The sequence below is a fragment of the Pseudorca crassidens genome, chromosome 13 (genome assembly GCF_039906515.1).
Source record: "Pseudorca crassidens isolate mPseCra1 chromosome 13, mPseCra1.hap1, whole genome shotgun sequence".
In the NCBI taxonomy this organism is placed as follows: Eukaryota; Metazoa; Chordata; class Mammalia; order Artiodactyla; family Delphinidae; genus Pseudorca; species Pseudorca crassidens.
In genome coordinates, this window is record NC_090308.1 from 50,404,546 (window position 1) to 50,426,856 (window position 22,311).

Consider the following 22,311-nt stretch of genomic DNA (forward strand, 5'->3'; position numbering starts at 1 on the left):
TTAGTGGACTAGGAGTGGATGGCTGATTGAACTTCCACACATGCTATCTGCCAAGTCAGTCTAGCCAAGAGATGCTAGTGCCTCTGCTCCAGACTCTTGCTGGAGCTGCTGCCCAGGAGGAACGCATAGTGCCCATGTCCTTGGGCAACTCTGATTTCCACCACCGGCTTCTGGCTGTGGGACCAGTGCCCTGAGATTTGCTGGGAGCATCTCAATGCACTTTCTACTGCTCTTTCCGCATCTTACTCACCAATATGGTTCTTCACACTTTATCTTTTTGATCATTAAATAATTTTAAGTTCCTGGTCAGGACTGAAATGTTGGCAAGAGAGTTAGAAACAGAGGAGTGAGTGAATGAAGACTCTGTTAATCGGCCTCTTTCTTCCTCACACAGCAATTTTTCTAACAGATGCAATTACATTTGAGAGCTGCAGAGAACAGAATCTTATGTTTTATTTCTTTATTCATCATTTTACATGGGATTCACTGTAAAAAGGAAATTGCCTTTGTGGTTCAGTTCTTCAGGCTGCAGTGCTCTGAGCTTCAGTTTTTACACCAGCTGCTGCCGCTGCCTTGTAACTGGTAGATAAGAACCAGCCGGGGAGGGAGGCTAAGAAATCAGGCAGAGTTCATTTAAATTCAATATATTTTTTATTCTTTGTAAATACAATGAGTACAACCTTTTAACTTCACAAATCAGTTAATTCACTTTATACAAGGAAAGTTTTACTCATCCTATAATAGTCCAAGTGCTGAATATTTTTCCTCAGTGCTAGTACCTAATAAATCAAAATGTGAAAAGTACAGCAGCTATTTAAAAATGTTTGTTTCTACATTTCCATAAGTAGAGATTTATACCAAAGGAGCAGCTTATAGTGTAGGACGAAGTGTGTGTGTGCACGTGCAGGCATTCAAAGCTTTACTAGAAACCGGTTTTCTGAAAGGCATTGAAGAGTCTCAGGCTGTTAGCATTGGATCAAGAAGCCCTTTAGCATCCATCTCCTTGAAGTTCCTTCTGGTCTCATGTCTCTGTTCATTTACTGTCTGGTGTGACTCGCTGAAACACGAGTTTGGACCCCCATTGCCTTTGGTTTCAGCACTGTGTTAATGGGACAGCAGTCTGCCTCACTCCATCATTCATCTCCACTTTATTTGGTTTTGCTGTTTTTATTCATCCTCCCTCGACTTGTGTTCTTTTAGTAAAGCTCTTCTATTTTTAGATGTTATCCAACCTGAAGTCCTGGTGAGAATCTCATTTTCGTCCACCAATTCCTTTGACAAGGTTGCCTGGCCTATGGTATTAAGAAGAAGAAGGAGGGGGAGGGGGAGAAGGAGGAAGAGGAAGAGGAAGAAAGAAAGAGAAAGGAAGAAGAGAGAGAAAAAGCAAATCTCACAGCATAAGCTACCTTTCACTTATTAACTCAGTTCTGAAGGCCACTTTATGAAGTAGTACAATAGAAGGGAAACTTTTGATAAAACTTTTGATTTAAAACCTAACCATTATTTTTGAAATAAATTCTTCAACATAAGATAGTTCTGAAGGCTGCTGTATGATGTTATATACAGAACTATATTTGGTTACCCAACTTTATACGCTAAAAGGGAAAAAAAATGTTCTACTTATGTTTCAGCTGTTGATAGATCAGCCTGATCTTCCAGGTAAGAGGCAGAATGGCCTGGCCTGTGGCAACCCCGAATTCGGTCCCCTCCCAGGGCATGGTAGCAGTGAGTCCTCTCTGCTCAGGCGGTCCTCTTACACCCCCTTTTCCTTCCAGGCCACCCCACCCTGGGTGAGGCAGCAGGTCAGAGCTACTGGAATTGTTTTGTGTCAATTGACATTTTTTCCTGAAGGCTACACATTCCCAGGTTTATGCTTCCTGAAGGGTTTGTTAGTTGAGGCTTGTTCTCCATGGGTAGAAGTTCATCAGATACTGTCCCATCCTGAAAAGTAGGGACTTGGAGAGCTTAGATATCACTGGATTTGTACATATCTGAAAGCAGTCTTGTAATTGGCACATTGCCGATGGTTTTTTTGAAAAACACTTCCTCTATGGTTGATGGACTAATAGAACGTAAAGCTGGCAAAAGTAACAGGAGTTTTCCAAAGCGACAGGGTTGAGTGGGATATCTGGAATAGGAGAAGCCATGAAAGCAAGGTAAGATCCATCACTAACAGGCTTAGTATCTCATCCTTGAACACACACCATCTTCAGCTTAATCTCCTGATTCAGCCTCTTTAATAACATACTACAGAGTCCTAGCCAGGCACTACTGTCCCTGTTTTGCAGGTGGAATAATTGAGGCATGGAGAACATAATGATACTGCCAAAAGCACACGGTGACTGTCTCCTCGTTAGCACAGGGGTTGCAGTTTTTTTGGAGAAAAAGTAATTTTAAGAAACATGGTAATAAGTTTAGACCAAATAATAAAAGGTTGCCAGTGTAGAAACCAACCAATGGTATTGATGACAAAACTAGTGACAACATCCACAGTGTCTGATTCACAAGACTCCTTCATGAGGCTATTTCCCTCAAATAAAATGGATTCCTTTCCTAAGCAGTTCTCTAAATTATTATTCAGGCACTATACTTAGTCACTCTCAGGAATAATTCCCTCCTTATTACACTGCAAATTAAAGACTAAATTCTGTTGGCTGGCAGTGCCACCCAACTTTCATGTCAATGAAATTGGCATATAATTAAAGATGTGAGAAATTGCTGAACAATTTCCTCTCTTGATGTCCAACGTACATCTGTGCTCAGATGTGCAAGTTCAATTTTCTGCTGCCTTTAGATGCCTATAAGCCACCTCCTCACTGCCTTGATGCGTCTTCAGTCAATAGCTTGGAATCAGGTGTCAATACAGTCTACCAGGAGGTCTCCCTCCACTGACACAAACCACCCAAAAGACTGACCTCTGGAGACACTAATCTGTGACTCAGCCAGGTTCAGTCCATGGCCACAGGTGCTAGAAACTGACAGATATCAATTCCTACACAGGAGTTAGGTAGCTGAACATTGAGTTTAACTGCCCAATAACCCCACCGTGCAGAGTCCCGGGGAACAACTTTCATGCATGTCTCTTAGCTTTGGGCACAAGAGAGTCCCTCTCTTCAACCTGATACGAGGCTGATAATTCATTCTGGGCCTCTGAGGACCTCATTTGGCTCTTTCACTGCCCAGCTTCATGACCACCAATGGACAGGGACCACCAGACCACCTTTAATAATGTGGTATGGACACGGTGTAGCTTCTCTACATTTAAAAAATACATAAATCCCACCGCTTACTCTACTTGCCAAAAACATCTCCTACGTTTCCTGGAAAGTATTCCCAAGGCCCACGTCTCCCTTTCACCTTGGCCACCTACTCTCTTCAGCAGCTCTGTTTCCCTTCTCAGGCAGGCAGAGGAGAGAAGCCCCCTGAAGTGGGTGGGAAGCAGTGGCTGCCTAGATAAGCCCCCACTGTGTCTGCAGCATCCACCCAACATGCTGAAGTTTCCCACCGTGAGAAAACACTGTGGGAAATAATTACTTTCAGAAAGGACATATTTTGGTGACTCCACAGACAGTTAACTCTTGATTTTCTGTGAGTAGATTATCCACTCACCTACTCACCCACTTCTTTTATTCTCTAGTTAGGAAGGGGCTGGTTAGTCAGTCAACACAAATTAAGTGTTTATTATATGTGGAGTACTCTACTACTCAGAAACAATAACCATGTGTATGTGTGTGTGTGAGACAGAGACAGAGAGAGAAGGAAAGAGAGGGGCTCTCTGACTGCTCAAAATTATTTTGTAGAGTATCTTTGCCCTTGACTTCATCCATCAGCATACATAACTGGAAGTTTTCTTTCCAGGTGTAAGTGTTCTGTGTCTGTCACGGATTCGGGTATTTGATTGTCAGTTATATAGTTTATTATATATAACTAAATTGTTTATCATTATATGTAGTTATATATAGTTGTTACACGTAGTTGTATATAGTTTGTTTGAAATGCCGATTTCTAGCCCTCTCCTCGTGTCCTAGGTAATTAGAGAAATCACTTACCGGGCTGTAACAATCAGCTCAGTTTGCAGCTTTAACAATTAATGAACAATTAGCTCAGTTTGCCACATTAACTTCTCAATTTCAGATTTTATTTTTCTAGACAGGAAAGTGCTAGAGGAGAACGTTCACTGATTTGAAGGAGCTAAGCAGTAAGGTATATAGTCAGTTTTGTCACATGTATGACTCTAGATATTAGTATTAAATTCTAGCTGTAGCTGATATCATGAAATGAAAGGCTCACGTCAAAGCAGACGTGTTTCTTCCATGAATAATTTCCTTGTTTTGAAGGTGACAGAGAAGTAGTATACTTGTCATTTCTCTAAACTAGACTTCTGTTAATTTGTGGTTTAACTCTCTCAGGTCGTCCTAGAAGCAGCTCCTGAAATGTCAGGCTCTCTCCTTACTCTCCTTACTCCCTCCTCACTCCCTCTCCTCCCTTACTCCTTACTCCCTCTCCCTTACTCCTTACACCTTCCATGGCACCTCTACCAGCCCCTCTTCTGCCTCCTGTTGGTCCCCTTCTCTCCTGCTGGAATCCAAGAACTAGCTCACATGTCTTCTTGATGCATCAGACTTTGCAGATTTTTTTCTCACTCCCTCCAACGAGAATTTCTCTCTCTCACTCCCCACTTTGCTTTTTCTCTTCCCTGGTCTGAGTTGGAGTAACACTTCTGCCTACTTCCTGTAACGATAATGGGTAGTATCTTGTCCTTTCTCGTGTTCCACAGTGCTCACCAGCCACCCTGCACAAAGCGAGTACTCAGCAAAGGCTTGACTGAATCAATACCTAGCATCATATTCTCCTGGTGTGATGTTCTTTATACCTTAAAGACTAAATGGCAGAGGTCAGTTATGATATACAATTTAGTTTTTAGTGGGGAAAAAGTGCCCAAATTATGTACTGTTCCATTTTATAATTCTGAACAAATGTAAGTGCTTACTATATACATTCTGAAAGTAAATGTGGATTTTAAATTTAAAACCACGGAACTTTAATTTGGAAAAACATACACAGGCTCTACCACTCATCACAGTTTCAGTGATATTCCATGGACAGGGAACAATTTGTTGTTGCTGTTAAACTCACATTTTACAAACTTACTTGTTCCCCTACTTTTAGGGAAAATCATAATATGCTGGGTTGTAAGGCACACAGTAAGCACTCAATAGATATTGGTTGCTATCAGCTATTGAAGAGCTACTGTGAAGCCTAAAGCTTTCAGGAATAGGAATTCCGAAAAGCTACATTCAACGACTCTGGGACAGGGAACAGTTTTACTCATTAGTATTCAAAAGAGGATTTATAAAAGGATAAGGAGATCCCTGTAGAAGTGGTATCATCCCAAATGAATACAGGTGACTTGGGGTTTCTTTGACCCCTTCAGTAATGGAAGCATTAACTGCCTCTACCCATTTGATTTAGTTTCTCCCAGCCTAGTGTCTATGGGTGATGTTGAGATGATAGAGACTGGTTTCCATGGGCTTCTCTTCAAGATCTAGAGAACAAGTAAGAAGAGCAACTCTATTCTAACCTCAGATCTACTGCAGCCCTAACTTAGGAAGCTAGCAAGGTTTCACTGCTCTTTAAAAGCCTTGCTTTTTTCGTCTGAAAATGGAATCAGAAAGTCTGTAGACCTCGTGGTGGATGTGCCCATCTGGTGGGCCAGGAGGAGCACTGCTGGAACCCCAGTGACTGAGAGTTTCTACGAATAGCCAAGAACAGCCTCTGCCAGTGGGCTTTGCTTGGCCAGAGGTAACATGATGGGTGCTATGGCTCAAAATAAGTCAACAGACACCAATCACCAAAGCCAGACAGCAGTCACGATGGGGTTAAAGATGACCGCTTTAGAAAGTTCTCTGGTCCTTCTATTTGGGATTGGCATCCAAAGAAAGGCACTTGCCTTTTTTAAAGGATCATGTGACCACTCTCTAATATATCAACTAACATAACACTTTAGCCTTCATTTTTCACCTTGCTCATATCTGGGCCCATTCACCTCAATGTGTTCAGCTATATTGATGGATCAACTTATTCATCCAGGAAAGGTGTAAGGTGTCTGGCAGTGCTTTCAGTTTCGTAATGTAATTTGATTTGCTCCTCTCACCTACCCTTCGAAATACGTGAGGACACAGATTCTAATTAAATTAACTGGCTTGGCAACAGGATAATTAGTCACAATGTTTGAACTGGCTTTTTGCTGTCTGCTCACACATTCACAATGGAAGCAATTTTCTTAAGTACACGTTCAAGGCAAACAAGGGTCACCTGGTATGGATGTAGCTGTTGAGAGTTAGCTGAGCCTCATCTTGAAGAGCTGAGATGGCGGCAGCATTCCGGAAACTTCTCAGTTCAGAACCACTGTGTGTAGGAACTAGAAATGAAGACCAGGAAATTGTGATAGGCAGCACAGGAAATGCAGATGGGGAAAGCACTCTCTGGAAGTGGATGGCCAGCAGAAGAACATGCAGGTTCCATGGCTATCGAAAATGGAGTCAGACTAAGAGTATCAGCTCTCTTGAAAACCATCACCTCTTTTTTGGACTTGGAGGTGGCTGAATTAGTGAGATGGCAAAACTGGGGAAGGAGAAGAGACAGCAGTTTGTGTCTGCTTACCAGCTTTGAAAGTGACGATGCATTTTAGACAGGCAAATTCAGTAGCATCTAACCGGAGTTGTCTAAACCGAGCCACCACCTCTTGTAAAGCCTGTATTTCAGATATGATCTTGTTCAGCTTCTGGGAATCTGTGTTGTCACCATTCATGCCTAGAATAAAAATATGCAATAAATGCTCTAACATGAAGGCATTTTCATGATTTAATATTGATTTTTGACAAAATCCTGCATATCAATATCTATTCAATTGTCACTCTAAGATATCTGATTCCATGTAAACTGGCTATATTGTATGAAAGTTAATATAAAATCTTCTCTTGGATGATAACAAACACAGTAATTTGCATTTAAATAACAATGCAAGCAGTCATGAATACAACAAAACAACATTATTTGCATTTAAATATAGATTTATAAATGACAGGTATACTCTATTGTTCAGCAGGAATTTGTTATTCTTTACATGTTGTTCTTTTTTCAGTAATGTATTTTTATGGTAATTTCTACAACAAAGTCATTAAATTGTGCAATTCTTACCAGATACAGCCAGTAGAGTGTTAGCATCAACCGGAATGGCCCATTGTGCTATTCCTAGAACAAACAGTTCTCTCCAAGCATCTTCCAAAAGCATCAGCTGTCATACAATAGATGTATAATATAATATAGTGTGTAATTTATAAATTTATAAACAATTTCAATATGTAAATTTCCATCATTTTAAGAAGTGTTTTAAATGCCTGTCCTGATAGTTTTTCCTCTGAATATTCTAGCTTTCCCTTATTTTCTCATATTTTCCTTTATTAAAAGGTGCCTATACTTAAGCACATGCATTTGAGAGTCAGCCATTCCAATTCCCCAAATTTTGCTTCCCTTGGGAAAGAGTTTACCCTTCTTGTTCTTGCATCCATTTGTTCCTGACCACCTAGAAACTTCTCAGGAGACCCAGGCTCTATGAAATGTCACCAGCAGCACAGCAAGTGGATTCCCCTCATAGAAAATGTTGATATTATCAGGGTTGAGGATTCCAGACTAAGCATGCAGATGTGGGCCCCCATCTTCCTGGAGGGTTGAGCGGGCTGGGCTGGGAGAGTGATCACTAATTCCTAAGAGGCATGCAGGGAAATCAGGGTGTAATTATGTTAATCAGGTTTTGCTGAGTTTACCTCATCTCACTGCCTGATTTTTCTGAGACTCATAAGTGGACAGCATCAAGGTGCTTGTCATTTTCATTCTATTAAAATGTGCTACTGAATATTTAAAATGAAAATATGGCTCCTTTTCGAAATTAATGTACTGGATTCCACTTCACTGCAGTTTGCTTGTTGTTAAAGGGTTTCCGCCGAAGGGCTAAGTGGCAGACAGTAAGTAAATTTTGTTTGGATTAAAGAGTCTACAAATACTTGTTTTGAGAAAAAATAGCCAACTTACACACACACACACACACACACACACACACAGCAAATGGTCAGAGTCAACCAGTAAAGCTGGTCAAAGATAGAAACTAACCATCTTGAAAAATTTGTTTTTGAAAAATCTCTCAAAAACCAGTCAGTTCTGGATGTGAGAGGATTTCCTTTTGAGAGCTAAGGGCTGAATTGTGAAGGCTTGTAACCAAAATCACAATTAGACCAAAAGGTTTAATTTCCAAAGTGCTTTATTTTCAGTTTTATTGCATTAAATACAGAAAATAATACTTTAAAAATGCAAGGTAAACAATGTCTAATTCTGACCATGTCTGAAAGTCCAGGCCATGAAAAAAAGAACATCCCAGGTTAGAAGATTAAATGTTTTGAGCACATTGCCAGGGCTCTCTGTAGGAAATGTACTTCATATTAAGGGGCACTATTATGCTTTAATTAGGTATAAAATGAATTAAAGAAACAAATCCTTTGCTCTTGGAGCTACTTATTAGCCTTTTGGGAAATTTGTCATTAATTTCCATGAATGTGCTGGTGACGGCCAATTTTTGTGAACACTTCATTTTATGTCTTTCCCTTAAGGGCAGAAAAATTCTGGCAGAGGCCATTTCTGATATTCCTAACAACAAAACTTCTGAGTTTCGGTACAATGCAATTTTAAAGGCACATACTTTGTTTTCTCCCTCTTAATGTCATTTACAACGACAGGATTATGCACCAGACTTATTTGTTTACAAAAACTCTAAAAGCATTTAAAGAATCAAGGGAGGTGTGCAATGCACTCTTTAATCCTTCATGCTGATCAATCAGTGGCCAAAACTATGAGCATCACAATGGAAAATATAAAGCTGCAAATATAAAATAATGAGACTAGTTCCCAAAATCTTACAAGGGAATACTCTCATCACGTTCTGTCTCTCAGTTCCAGTGTTCTTAAGAAAATATTGTTTTGTTAACAATTTTAAAAATCATTAAGATTTTTAAAATCTGTGATGAAATTTGATGTTTCAATTAAACTAAAAAAAGATAATGAAAAAAAAGACAATGGTCTTGTATATTTGTTTTTTTTAGATCATATCCAACTTTCCTGAAATAACATAATTACATTTCTTAGTAAGGATTCCATAGCTAGCTATTTTGAACCCATAGCAAGAAGCTAAGAAAAATCATTTCCTACTGCTGTTAAGAACGGATGCTTGGCCTTGGTGATTTATCCAGGTAACTTCTAGTTTCATAAGACTGGCTACTGTTGCTTCTTTCCCAACCCCCTTCCCCCAAGAGCTCAGTGCCCTCTTGGTCATACCTGGTCTTGCAAACATAGCGTGGAGAAAGCTGGAACACTCTTAGCCCACTTGATGCTCATAAATAAAAGCCTGGCAGCTGATTCACACACTGACTCTGTGGCCACTTCATAGAGATACATTGGGGTCCCATTCACTTCATGGGGGTACTGGGTGGGGAAGAAAGAGAAACAACAGGGAGTAAGGAAACTGCAGCTTTGCAAGAAGAGCCAAATTTTAACTTTTCTAATTAGACCAGTGAAGGAGATAGGAATATCTATAGAGTTTGGGGAATAATAATTGATGGGAGAGGCTCATTTCCACTCTTTGGCGGCCTGTTCCTTCAAGAGGGGCATCTGGCTTTTCTATCCCCTGCAGCAAATTTTCCTCAGGCTGAGCCAAGTGCCAAGCCTGTCTCCCAATTTAGACAAGAGCTTCTTGCATTTGAGTAAATAAAAATAGATGTGGAGAAAGTATAAATTAATAGGCATCCCAAACACAAATATGCATATGAGTATTTTTAGAAAGGATTAGTATATTATGGAAATATTTCAATTAGACATCTTAATCATTCATAGAGCATTCCCATTCATAACTGACGACATATTCATAACACTACTTTCCCAAGCTTATTATACACATCAAGGATAAGAAAGCAATATTAAATATTGTGTGTGTGCGTGTGCCCAGGTGTTTGGCTTCCCTGCAGTGTGGGGCTGCAGCTGGCCCTCCTCTTGGGGAGAGAGATCTGGAGCCCTTCTCGGCCTGGAGTGGGGGCTTTGGGTAGGTACCAACTGGAAGCCTGGAAGGTAGTCTCTAGGTGGCAGCCTTTTGAGGTGGTTCTGGCGGTGTCCCTGCTAGTAGAGGCTCAATTCTCGTGTAAATTCATGCGGCTCAGAAGAGAGTACGGGGAGTGGGAAATGAAGCCAACTTCTTCAAACTGTCCTAACAAGGTGAGCTCCACATTTCTCTCTTGCATTAGGGACCCATGGCTTTGCCCAAGAGATTAGACCCCTGCAGTTGCAATTCAGGGGCTCTTCTGCCAGCTGCAGGCAACTTCTTTCTTCTAAAAACAATCTCTGCTCTTCTGTCCTCCAGGAACACCTAGGCTGCCCTCTTAGTTCAGCCAGGGCTTTACACTAGGTGTTTTCTAAAGATACAGGTTCCTGGGCACCACCTCAAATTTGCTGAAAGGGGGATGGGCCTAGGCGGCCACGTTTGCAGTCAGCTTAGAGAGTGACTTTACTGCACACTAAAATTTGAGCACCCCTAGCTCAACAGGGGAGAGAGGGAGGTCTAGAGCTCCCCGCAGGGCTCGGCGAAGCACCGAGCACCCCGTGAGGTCTCTCTCTCTCCATCTTTTGCCTGAGCCATGCCAGCTGAGAAAGAATGGGCGCGCCCCTCTCCGCCCTCCACTCGGAAAGGTCTCGGGCCCAGCAAGGTCACTGACCTTGGGCGTGGGCTGAGCCAGGCTCACGAGGGTCTGCCGCTCAGGGGTGGCGGACACGGCGGCCAGTTCCAGGCCGTGAGGCTCCAGCTGCGTAACCGCGGTGAAGAATGCCGGCGCGGGTAGTGCTGCGGAGGGGAAGTGCGCGGCCGCCCCGTTCTCTTCCTTGTGTCCACGGAAGTATAGGGCCACCTGCTTGCGGATGGTGGACGTCCGAGGCCCCCGCTCATGCTGCACGGCTACAGAGACAGACAGACCGGCGCACGCCCGAGATCAGAGACTCGGTGACACTTAGACGCTGCCGCGCTCTCGGGCCAAAAGCTGCGTCTGGACAGGCAAGGGCACCCGGGAGGTGAAGAGAAGGAGGGAGAAGGAATGTGAGGGTGGAGGGCGCTCTGAGACCGTTTAACTCTTACACTGTTTGCATAAGGAAGCTGAAGCCGAGAAGAGCAGCCCGGCCCAAAGTGTCACACTAATACCCGAGCCTCAGGCAAGACTAGGTGTGTTCTCTGTCGGTTGAGGGCTCCTCTGCACCCAGGGAAGGTAGCAGGGAAACCAGAGACCCTCTGGGCAGGAGTAGCTGGGTCTCCACCGCAACCAAGGGTAGAGGGAGCATTGCGCACAGCCAGGCACAGCGTCTCTGCACACACTTTTCCCAATCCGCTCGACGATCACTCCCCCCGCCACCTCCATCCCTCGCCCCACTTGGAGATGCCGTTTGGCCTCCGAGGACCCCAGGAGAAAAGGACCCGAGCCCGGGTCCGCTGGGGAATGGGACGAGGGAAAGCCCTCTCAGAGTTTGCTGGAGGAAGGCAGGGGAGATGTGACAATTACCACCAACAGTTTAAACAAACAAATTAATTCAGGGCAATCTTCCGCTCGACGAGCTTGACAACTTGTCAATACACAAGTTCAACAGGTTGGACGCTCCCTCCTGCTTCCTGCGCCGCGGAGGAAGGAACTCTCCCCAATGGGCGCTGTACCTCGTGGAGATGCCACCCTGCCCAGGCCTCCGTCCGGGCAAAGCCCACTCCGCACCCAGTCCTGAGGCCCCATCCCTCCCTCCCAGCCAAGACCCCTGCCACGTCCCGGCCTGGGGCGCCCTCGCCAGACCACCTCCGGGCACGAGCTTGGATTGCACTCTAAGCCCAAGAAGCATCCTGACGACCTAGTTCTTGCTGCGCGCCTTTAAGAGCCTTCTGGGAGCTGGGTGTCCGAGGCACCCACTGGCGTCACTCTGCCCCTCCAGCCCCTTTCTTTAGAACTAAGAGAAGGCCCTGAAAAAGCTCAGATCGGCCGTCCTGATTTTGTAATCTTGGTGAGTCTACAAACAAGGGGGTGGACATTCCGCGTGTTCGTGTCTCTGCCCTTCCTCCTTCAACCCGTCTCCTAGTCCCCAAGATATCCTCTCCAGGAGAGTATCCAGACAGCAAGACCCTGCGGGAGGCTAACAGGCTTAAGTCTGACCACAAAAGGGCTGCAAGGAGAGGTGAGAAGAAGAATCAGCATGGGAGGCCGGGAATGTCACATGCAGGTCCCCAGCAGAGTGGGGACCCCAGGAACGCTGGCTTCGTGGGGATGGTTGTAAGGCGCAAGTGTCCCACGTGGGCATGGGTCTTGCCCTGGGGAGTTCAGTGGGGTGAGGGTGGGGCTTATGCAGGGAGATGACTAAAGCCGGAGGCCAATTCCCAGCACCTGGAAAGAAATGCTCAGGAGATGATTTACATGCATAGGAGTGCCATTATTTTCTGTACACATAATTTACTTACTATTCAACCAACATAAGGATAAAAAGATGTACTAAGAATAAATAGATTACCATCTTTGTTCATGTTGACTTCCAAACACTTCTTCAGCCGACACGCCCTGCACTGGTTTCTGTGTGTCTTGTCCACCGGGCAGCCTCCCTGGAACAGAGCGCAGGCGGTCAGCGGCCCCCAGGACCTTTAGACTGGGGACGCGAAGCCGGCGCCGGGTCGGGGAAAAGGCGTTGAGGCGGGTACGGACCCCGCAACGGACCCCGGAGCTGCAAGCCTGGGTCCGCGAAACGCGAGGGCCTTGGGCATCAGCGGGGCCAGGAAGAGAAAGGGCTGGGATTCCTGGGGCTATTTCAAAAGGACCAGCCCCTGACCCTATGAAAGCGGACAGGAAGGAAAGTCCTTCTCAAATCAGGTGAAGGGTCAGAGCTCCTGGTTTGCCCAGACTACGCTGCGTGGGGAGGAGCTCCCGAGGGGAACTTCCGCCAGGCGCAGAGGGGTTGGAGCGGGGCGAGACTTTTCAGGACCGAAGACAGCGACCTGCCCTGGAGGAGGAGGCCTTAGAGCTCTGCAAGGAGCAGGCTTGCCTGCCAGGACCCCTGCCACGTCCCCCTCCCACCAACTATTCTTTCCACTTTCAGGTCTTGAGTCTACCTCTTTCTGTCACTTTCTGGGTGAGCCCATTTATCTGTCAGATAAATATTTCCCATTATTCTCCACTCTCCTGTTTTCCTCTCTTGCCTTTGTACTCCAAGCCATGCTTCTGACCAGCATGCTGAGAGTTGTGTTAAAGACTAGCCTTAGCCCAGATTCATAGAAACACAGCCATTTCTGGAAAGTGAGGCAGAAGCCAGAGTGGTTAGGAGGGCAAGGCTTACAGATGTGAGAGTGGGAAGGGAAGAGCCCAAGGCCTGGACAAATTCTAGAAATATCCACCATGTAAATATGACCAGGAAGATAATGTGATGAACTGTCTGACAAAATGATAACATAGATTGAGAATATTAGCACGATAACTGAAAAAAAAGAGGTAATTGTGCCTTAGAAATACTTATTTGAGATGCATGAGAAAATAAATGTTTTATCCAATGCAATTTTCTGGAAAAATATTGGCCATTAAAAGAGGAAAACAGAGAAAATTTCTAATGGAATTCACTCAGCGTTAGGTGCTATTACTGAGAGAACATATGCATAGATTCATAAAGAGTCATGTCTACATGTGTATTTTATACACAGTAAATACATAAGAGGTTTGGTGCTCTGTTTATACTACTTGCTACTTTTACATTTACAGTGGGAAGAAAGAGAATAAAATAAATGTATTTTTATTTTGTTTCATAATCTCAAAATTCATATACTCTGAATTTGAAGTAAGCATATTTTCTGAAATATCCCTTAGGAAAAAATTATACACTCAAACACACAGTTTTATGAGATCACATCCCTCTGATTTAAAAATACGTTGATTTATTTAAAATAAAGGTAGAGCAGAAGTTCATAATAATTTCTAAACATCCTCGTTACTGTTAATAATAAACTAGAATGCTGTTTACCTAAGCTTAGAATAAAGGAGAGAAAGGAAATAAATTTTTTTCCTAACTGAATTCTTCAGGTCATCTTTGCTGGCCAGTGTAATAGCTCAATGTAAAAAGGTTTAAATAACTTATTATTAAATGCAATCATATGCCTATCCTCAAATGTTATCCTCCTAGTATTCTGATAAACATACTAATGCATAACAGAAGTCTTCATTAGTTCCTAGAAGTGTCTTCAAATCAGATCAAATGTATAGAAATATCTGGAGCCTGAGAGAAAGATGCGCACTTCAGCCAGGTCCATTTATTCTCTGTGTAAGAAGAGGACCACCATGCCTGATGAGTCTATCAACACTCCTTTACAAGCACTTGGACTGACATCAATATGTGTGAATTGACAGCCAGCCCCTTTGAAAATATCAAGCATATTATCTGAGGTTTTGATTCCCCAATTCTGTGCATTGCATAAAAGTAAAAGATAACTTAAGTAGAGGCCTGCTCAAGTCTGATGACCCACAGTAATCTCATATTCTTGTGGAGCTACTGGGATACAGTCCTGTGTGTATATAATGTGATGTGTCCATATGGTGAAGAGAGAAACTGATACAGAGCTATGGACCCAATTAAACAGGTAACAGAGCTGGAGAGTTCAAAATAACTTATCCAAATGCAGCATCTTCTTGTTCTTGTTTTTGTTGATAATCCAAATCTATCAGAAATTGGTATGAGCAGACATAGGTTCAGAAAAAGATAAACAATTCACTAGCACCAGACAATATATGTGCATGTATATATGTGTATCATATATATTAATTAGTGAAAACGTTTTAGTATTTTGGTTACCAAAGGATGTTTTCTGATTACTGCACTCTCCAGGATCTTCTTGGGAGTGGAGATTGTCACTCTGTATTTAGGGTCTGTGTGCCTGGCTAAGGAGAAGGCCAAGTGTGGGACCAAAAGGCTGATCTCCTAGGTTGAAATAAACCTACTACTGAGCTGGAAACTGAATCGGGGGAGGGGTCTGCTCACTCTTTCTGGAAGCTCTGGCTCACACTCAACCCATGCCCCTACTCTTCTGTCTCTCTGAGACAGTTCTGCCTGCTCAAGATCAAAACAGAATCAACCAGAGAAGCAGAGAAAGTGAAGATTTGGGGACCGTGGAGAGGCTCCCAGTTTCCTTCCTTGGGCACCTTCTCTTCTTGCTCATTCTGCCCTTTTCTGACAAGGCCCAACTAAAGTCACGTGGGTGCTGAAGCCCCACTGCCCACTACCAAGCAGCCCTGCTTCTCTGAAGTTGAAGGCACAGCCCCACATACAGCACATCCTCTCTGTTCCAACTAGCCAACACTCCCTTCGCTGACTGAAATGCCCTGTGCCTTTCACTTCTGCCCGGACAGACCTGGGTCAGAGCACTGAACTTAGGTGCTGCTAGGAATGGGACTGGGGTGGCAGTGACATAAAATAGCCCTTTTACCTGCCTGCACTTGTGGTTTAGATTCTAAAGTTCCTTAGATCCTCTGGGCTGGGTGTGGGCCTTACCCAGTGTCAAAAACTGTCAGAGGATTAAAAAAAGGGGCGGGGATTGATAGGGGGTGTAAGGAGACGCTGGGACTTCAGCTTTCCTCCTTCAAACTCAGCTCTCTTCCCTTGCCTCTTTCTGCCTTTCCCAAGCAAAAGGGCCACTGAGAGTTGAGGCAGGAAGGAGGGGAGAGGAAAGGAGAGGTCAGGGCCTAGTCTCTCCTCAGCAGCTTGGAAACTCAGAGGAGGCCTTGGCACAAACAAAGGAAGGGGAGGCGGCAGAGGGGAGCGGGGCAGCGCAGCCCTGCTAAGGTACCTGGTTTCCAGATTTGCAGACATACGTCCTATTCCTTCGGATACTTCGTTTGAAAAACCCCGAGCAGCCGTCGCAGGCGTAGACCCCATAGTGTTTCCCCGAACTGCGGTCGCCACACACTTTACAGGGGATATCTAAAATACGGCCTGAAATCGCAGGAAAGACAGGGAAGGGGGGATGGGGTGAGAGAGAGAGGAGGGCGGAGAAGGAGGAAAGGGGAGAGGGAGAGAGAGATGCTAAGCAATCTGACCTCTGAAGGGATTAGCACCGAAGCTGCGGTAAAAGCAAATAATGAAGTGATTTTATAGCCAAACTTTTTTTCCTTGAGCAAGTGTCAGTTTCCTACAATGAGCATTATTCATGCACCGCTACATGTATTTGGGTCTCCTCTAATCGCCGAAACCCATTTTGGAATAAAAGATTACAGCAGGCCAGGGCGGCAGCACGGCCGCCGCTGCCTTTCTGCTCCGCGGAAAGTTTGGCCGCCTCCCTCTCCTGCTCTTGCATTTAACAGAGAAAGTTGTTAGTGAGCGCGCGAGGAGACAAACTTGAAATGTAAAAGGGAAAAGAAGAAAAACAAACACGGCTGGAACCAGGGATGGCAGCTGGAAGGCAATCGAGTTTTCTCTGAGCTGCCGGGCGGTTGTTATTATTAGGATTATTATTGTAATGCTAATACTAGGATTATTAATGATAATAAGGGTAGTGGTAATTGCCCAACTTTCACTTTACCTATTTAAAATAATGCTTGATGGATCGCTTTTGAGAAATAATTTCTTTTAGGAAAAAATTTTTTTTTCTCCCCAAAGTAACCAGCACCGAGGTAGGCAAGTAGGAGGAGAGTGTTGTAAGTATGTTGATTCCCTGGCAGGTTAGGATGGGACGACACCCCTCCGCCCCGACTCCCCAACGTCTTCCTCCTTAAAGCCCTACCTTCTCACACTAGATCCTGCGGGGGTCCCTGGCTTTCTGTTTTTCCACCGCTGTCTGAGGCTGATTCTTTCAAAGTTCTGACTGGTTTCCCTAAACTGCCCCCACCCTCCGTGGCCTCGACAGTCGCCTGACTTAAGAGAAATAGCCTTGGAATCCCCTCTAGCCTGGGATGGCCGCGGACCCTAGAGGAATGTTAGGGAGAGGGTAAAATTCGAAAAGTTATAAGGGAGGGAACTATTTTTCTATAAGGTTCAAGGGTCCAACAAGCCTGAAGTGGTTCATAAGAACTTTGAAATCCTTCCTCGTGCAAAAAAAGGGAGTATTAAATAAAGGGTTAACTTAATTAATACTTTGATAACGATGATGATGATATTTAACAATACTAGTTAATAATTAACTTCTTTACATTTAATGTTCCCTTTGCTACCGGCCCGAAGGCCTCCAGTCTGGGCCCGGGCGGCCTCCGGCTTGGCCTCTGTGAAGCTGGCACCTTGTTCCCGGAGCGCTCAGGTTAGGGACCACGATTAGGCTGGGGTGATGGGAGGCAAGGGTGAGGACGACTGGTCCAGGGGAGTAGGGGAGGCGAGGGCGCCGCGCAGGAAGGGCCCGAGGCCTCAGGGTGGAAACTCGCCGGTGGATTCCGAGGCATCGGGCGGGCGCGCACCCCCGACCGCGGCCGTCGAGGAGCTGCAGGGGGTGGGGGCGGGGAGGACGCGGGCGGCAGGGTTGGGGAGGGGGTTTGGTAACCACCAGGCTCGGCCCGGGCAATTACAACCCCGCCGTAGCACCTGCCTATAGAGCCACCAGTGACCCGTCAAAAAAAGTAGCATGGGAATTCGGATGGCGACAAAGGCCGGCGGGGGAGGCGCGCGGCGCGGCGACCACCGCCTCGGCGCCCCCTCTCCCGCAGGGTGGGAGGAGAGGTTGTGCTGGGGGAAGGAGGGGGTTGTAGAAAGCCAGGGGAGGCGACATCGGGTTTTGTCCCTCACCCCCTCGGACCTGTCACTGCGCCCAAGGGAACTCAACAGCCGCGCAGCAGCCGCCCTCACTCTGGAAAGCAGTAAACTTGGTTTCCATATCTTGCAACCATTCTCCTCTGCATAACGCTCTGGCTGAGCTGGGGTCCGTGTTTGGGGTCCAGCCATCCTGTCGTCCCAGCTGTCCTCCTCTTCCCGGTGGCAGTTTTGATGATGCCAAGATGAGCTAGTGGGAGGAGCAGTGGTGGGGGTTCTCTTTCCCGCCCCCCATCCAGACGGGAGGCCAGGGACATGCATCTCTGGAGAACCCCGACGGGGTGGAGGGAGGACCAGTTAGGGGCGGGCGACGCTACTCGGGCTCCAGGGGCGGGGCTCCTAGACCAACGGCCCCCCCCCGGGGCCGCCACGGCGGCAGGGCGGCCCTGCCCCAGCGCAAACCTCCGGGCCGAGGCTCCCGGGGCAGATTAGAGACAGGCGTACCCACCTGGGGCGGGGCACAGAGGGGAGGACGCGAAAATTCCGGGGCAGAGCGGGTGTGCGCCTCAGACTCCGCCACCCAGCCACGTTAAGGTGACTTGGGTCACGAGACAAGCTGGTTGACCCCGTTGCAAAGCTCCCCTCATTTAGCAAGTCGAGCGAGCTCCGACGTGAGGCAGGCGGGAGTTTCCTGAGGCTGGAAAACCGTTCTTAACTTCCCTCGCCAGGGGGTCCCCTCGGGGCTTTTTGTGTGTCATAATTGCCTAAAGATATATGGCAGCTTCGATTACTGTAATTACCATCAGAGGCTGTTGAAAGAAGTTAGTCTGGGCTGCAGGGGTGACTGGCCGGGGTCTTGTTACCACCCAGGCGGGTCTCCCGGGTGACATCGCTCTGCTCTCCAGCTGTGCGAATCCGAGCAAGGCGGGAGTTGCAGACCTCGCGGCCGGGCTCAGCCCTGACCTCGCCCGCTGCGCGCCGACCCCCTCGCTGCTCGGGGCCCGAGGGCCGCAGGCCTGGGCCCCGCTGCCGCCACCGGTCTGGAGAAGGCCTGGATGGCGCGGCGCCGCGGGCGGGGTCAGCTGTTCTGCGGGCCTGAGAAACTCCTGCGGAGGCGTCCGGACCTGCGTCGGGCTCGAGGCTTAGGAGGCCCAACTCAGGCTCTTGGGAAGCTGGAAAGCTCCAAAGTTTCCCCAGTGTCATTCTGCCTTTTTTCCTAAAAGTCCGAACGGTCCGCCTGCGTCCTAGTCCATCTACAGCATGCGGGCGCGGTTCCAGCGAACCCAGTTCGTGCCCGCCCCTTCCCTCACCTCCGAGGCCTCACTTTTCAAGGTTCCTCAACCCCGGCGACTGCGCACCCCAAGTGGGCGAGGGGTCTGAGGATCCTTACTTCCAGGGAAGGAGGCGAGGACCTGTCACGGGGCAAGCAAGCACCGAGGCCTGCCGAGGCCTGCCGGCTTCAGTTTTTGCGGTGGAGGCTCGGAATGCACCAGGAAGGCTTTCCTTCTGCGCCTCCTGGGAAGGACGCACACACGCCACAACATGGGCCACAATAAATATGCGAGCTCGCCTCCTTTCCCAGAGATTCGAACAGCGAGGGCCAGGTAGGCCCGAGGTTAACTGGCAACTCCAGTCCTCCACCAGGGTCGGCTCTGATTCGGGCGGCATCTGAGATTCCTTCTCTCCTCCCTCCGCCTTAGTTCCAAACATTTCTCCTTTTTTCGTCTTGTTCACGTTCACTTTAATTTTTAAAATGGCAGCGCCCAAAACCAAAACAAACGGACAAAATAAAAACACAACCCACTTCTTGAGAGGGAGGGGAGGAATTGCATCCCACTCAAGTGGGACTTCATTATCAGTCCTCAGAAGTATCTCGGACTCTCCCAACTTTCAAAGGCTCGGGACAATGAGCGGGAGTGAGGGGAGGGGGTGTTTGAGAAAAGCACAAGCGCCAAAAATGCCATAAGCGAAAACGACAAGGGCGGCGGGAGCACTCCGGGATGTGGGGACTTCGGCAGCGACCACCCCCAGCCTTGGACCCTGGAAACCGCAGCCCCGGGCCACCGGAAGGCGGGAACTGAAATGCCCCATGGAGACCCTGGCATTGCGGCCGTGCCGGCCCAGCGCCGGCTCTGGCCTGCACATTCTCAGGGTCCGCAGGCAAGGAGCACGCAAAAGCCCTCGCACATACACTCAGACCTGCACTCCGGCGTCTAGGGGCGGTTAGAGATCAGCCACGACTTGGAGTTCCAAGGGAGAGCCTCCAGCTAAGCAGGGTTGAGGAAGGAGAGGAGCGCGCGGAGGGGAACAGGCCGCACTCTCCTGCCTCTGCCGAGCTCTCGCTCGAAAACTCCTTGGGATTAGGGATTTGGTCCTCTCTTTGCTAGAGCGGTTCGCCATACTTTAAATTCCCCAGTTATGACCTACGCGGATTTAGGATTAAGGAAAATGTGACTTTTAAATTGTTTCTGCTTCCCAATTTGCAGGATTATTTGAAATAGCTAGAAAAGGGGTGCAAAGCATTCCATTCAAAATCCGCTTTGCGCAAAGTTGCTTTTGCGCTCTGGAGCTCGGAGTTTTGAGCGAGCGTGTTATTGTGCTGCAGCCTGGGGCTGCGGCCTAGTTCCCGCCCCCGCCGCCTCCTCCCCCTCTTCCCCGCACCTGGCGGCTAAGTGGAGGCAACTCGCGGGACTGCTGGGCGGCCTGGGTCGCAACCTTCCCACCATACCAGAGAAAGGGGGGAATCAAGCAATCCAGAGGTAACGAAATTGTTCTTCCCTCACCACGAAAGGCACTGACTCATGGTCTACAAGGAGCTGGGCCAAAGCGCACACACCGCTGGAGTCCCTCTCCCAGGCTCGGAGTCTCGGAGATCGGAGCAGGACCTCCCCGGCTACCCCGCCCGCCCGTCCGTCCCAGCCTGCGCGCCTGAGCCCCGCAGCGGCCCGATAGGTACCCACTTGTTGATCCGGCCGGCTTGCTCATGCTGGCGGTCCCGGGGCGGAGCGGTTGGTGGGCGCTGCCCGAGTCCCGGCCGGCAACGCCCGCTTCGCCGCCGGGCGCCGCCGCTCTCCAGCCGCCTTCCAGCCTGGGAGGCTCCGGGGCCGGACAGGTGGGTGTCGGTTGCGCGCTGCGCTGCTCCCCGGGCGCTCAGAATTCGTTCCACAGTGGAAAATTAAGCATCCTTAAGTTTCTTCCCGCCTCTTGCAAAACCGCAGCTGCTGGGAATGTTGCTTGGTATGGACACAGGCATGTACAGACAAATGGAGAGACGGACAGGCAGATCGAGGGAGAAGGGAGGACAGGCAAGAGAAGGGTATTGAAGAACAGAGATGGAGACACGAAAATGGTCTTTCTACGGAGCAAAAAGGGCAAAATCCCTCTCTTTCCCCATTCCTGTCTCTCAGTCTTCAGTTCCTCCCTCTACATTAGGCAGGCAGAGTGTGGGCAGATCTCTACAGACCGTTGCTCTTTTACGGAAAGAAGGGAAACACACAACCGCAGCCTCAGGCAGATGGGCTCCGCGCTGCCCAAATCCGAGCGCGGAGTGGGAAAAACTAGATTGCTGGGAAGTCTTCCGAGGGAACAGGAGGCCAGCTCCCGGTTTCCGGGGAGAGCCAAGCACGCAGCGGCAAAGGGTTCCCGAAGTTCATTACCCCGTGACTTTGTGCCTGTCGCTGCGGACTGGGTCCCCTGTAATATCTCCAGAAGCGCTCTGACAGGCAGCCACGGGGAGGGGAATAGGGCGTCCCTGGCCCACTTAGCTTTTCCCCCAACTCCTGGCGGGGTCTGACGTCAGCCATGTGCGGGGAGGGGATGGAAAGAGGGAGGGGGTTAAATGCTAATGATATTAATGAACCTCCAAGCGGCTCCCAAAGAAAATGCAGGCGCTCTCGGAGCTGAGGAGTTAAGAGTATGAATAAGGGAGTGTGGCTCTGTGCGTGCGAGATGGTGAGGACAGTGCGGCTCTCGTAATAAAAATGAATTATTATATTTCATGGCAAGGGGGAAGGGGAGGGAGCTGGAGCTTTCGCAGAACACTTTCCCCCTTCTCTCCAGAGCGCCAGACAGATTCGTGGAAGAACTGGGTGGCTGTGTGTTTGTGTGTGATTGTGCGCGCCGGATATGGCCATGTGAGTTGGTTCATTCTTGGTCTCGTGCCCCTTCTGTTGGGTAAAACTTGGATCTGGTCCAAGGTGAGTAATTATTCATTTTGCAACTATCTACGGAACGTTATAGGCGAGGACACTGTGTGCGTATTTGAGGCCTGGGATGGGGTTTACGGGAGGCTCCGCGTTCCTGTGGCCTTCGCGCTGTCCACTTGGGCACCAGCCGCCGGGAGGGTGCCGCCGGCTTGCTGAAGTAAAGCCCATCCGGAGCAGGGCGAAGCTATTTCGCCTCCATTATTTCTGCACTGGAGCGGCTGGAGGGTAGAGCTTTCCCTCCCGCTGCCCGTCCCCAGCAGGCTTCGCTTGCCCCCCACCGCCCCAA

At 47.8% G+C, this 22,311-nt stretch overlaps 1 protein-coding gene across 2 annotated transcripts; it reads right to left on the reverse strand.

Moving 5' to 3' along the window:
* Positions 1–632: 632 nt before the first annotated feature.
* NR2E1 (nuclear receptor subfamily 2 group E member 1) lies at positions 633–21,557 on the reverse strand. Of its 2 annotated transcripts, none has more exons than XM_067702422.1 (9): positions 20,781–21,557; positions 15,935–16,080; positions 12,628–12,715; positions 10,812–11,047; positions 9,385–9,531; positions 7,201–7,297; positions 6,664–6,813; positions 6,316–6,421; positions 633–1,292 (listed from the first exon to the last, which is right to left on the reverse strand). In XM_067702422.1, exons 1-9 carry the CDS (start codon positions 20,803–20,805, stop codon positions 1,253–1,255), a joined length of 1,035 nt encoding a protein of 344 aa, XP_067558523.1. In that variant the 5' UTR covers positions 20,806–21,557; the 3' UTR covers positions 633–1,252. The 2 variants fall into 2 exon arrangements, with proteins under 2 accessions (XP_067558523.1, XP_067558522.1); XM_067702421.1 differs by having other exon boundaries at positions 633–2,128; positions 20,781–21,555.
* Between the last annotated feature and the right edge of the window lie 754 nt (positions 21,558–22,311).

Coding starts and splice junctions, on each gene's coding strand:
- NR2E1 (XM_067702421.1), bottom strand. CDS start 20,805: ATGAGCAAGCCGGCCGGATCAACAA. Junction 7,298..9,384: donor CGCTATGTTTGCAAGACCAG/GTATGACCAAGA, acceptor ATTGTATGACAG/CTGATGCTTTTGGAAGATGC. Junction 2,129..6,315: donor AACAGCTACATCCATACCAG/GTGACCCTTGTT, acceptor CTCCTATTCCAG/ATATCCCACTCAACCCTGTC.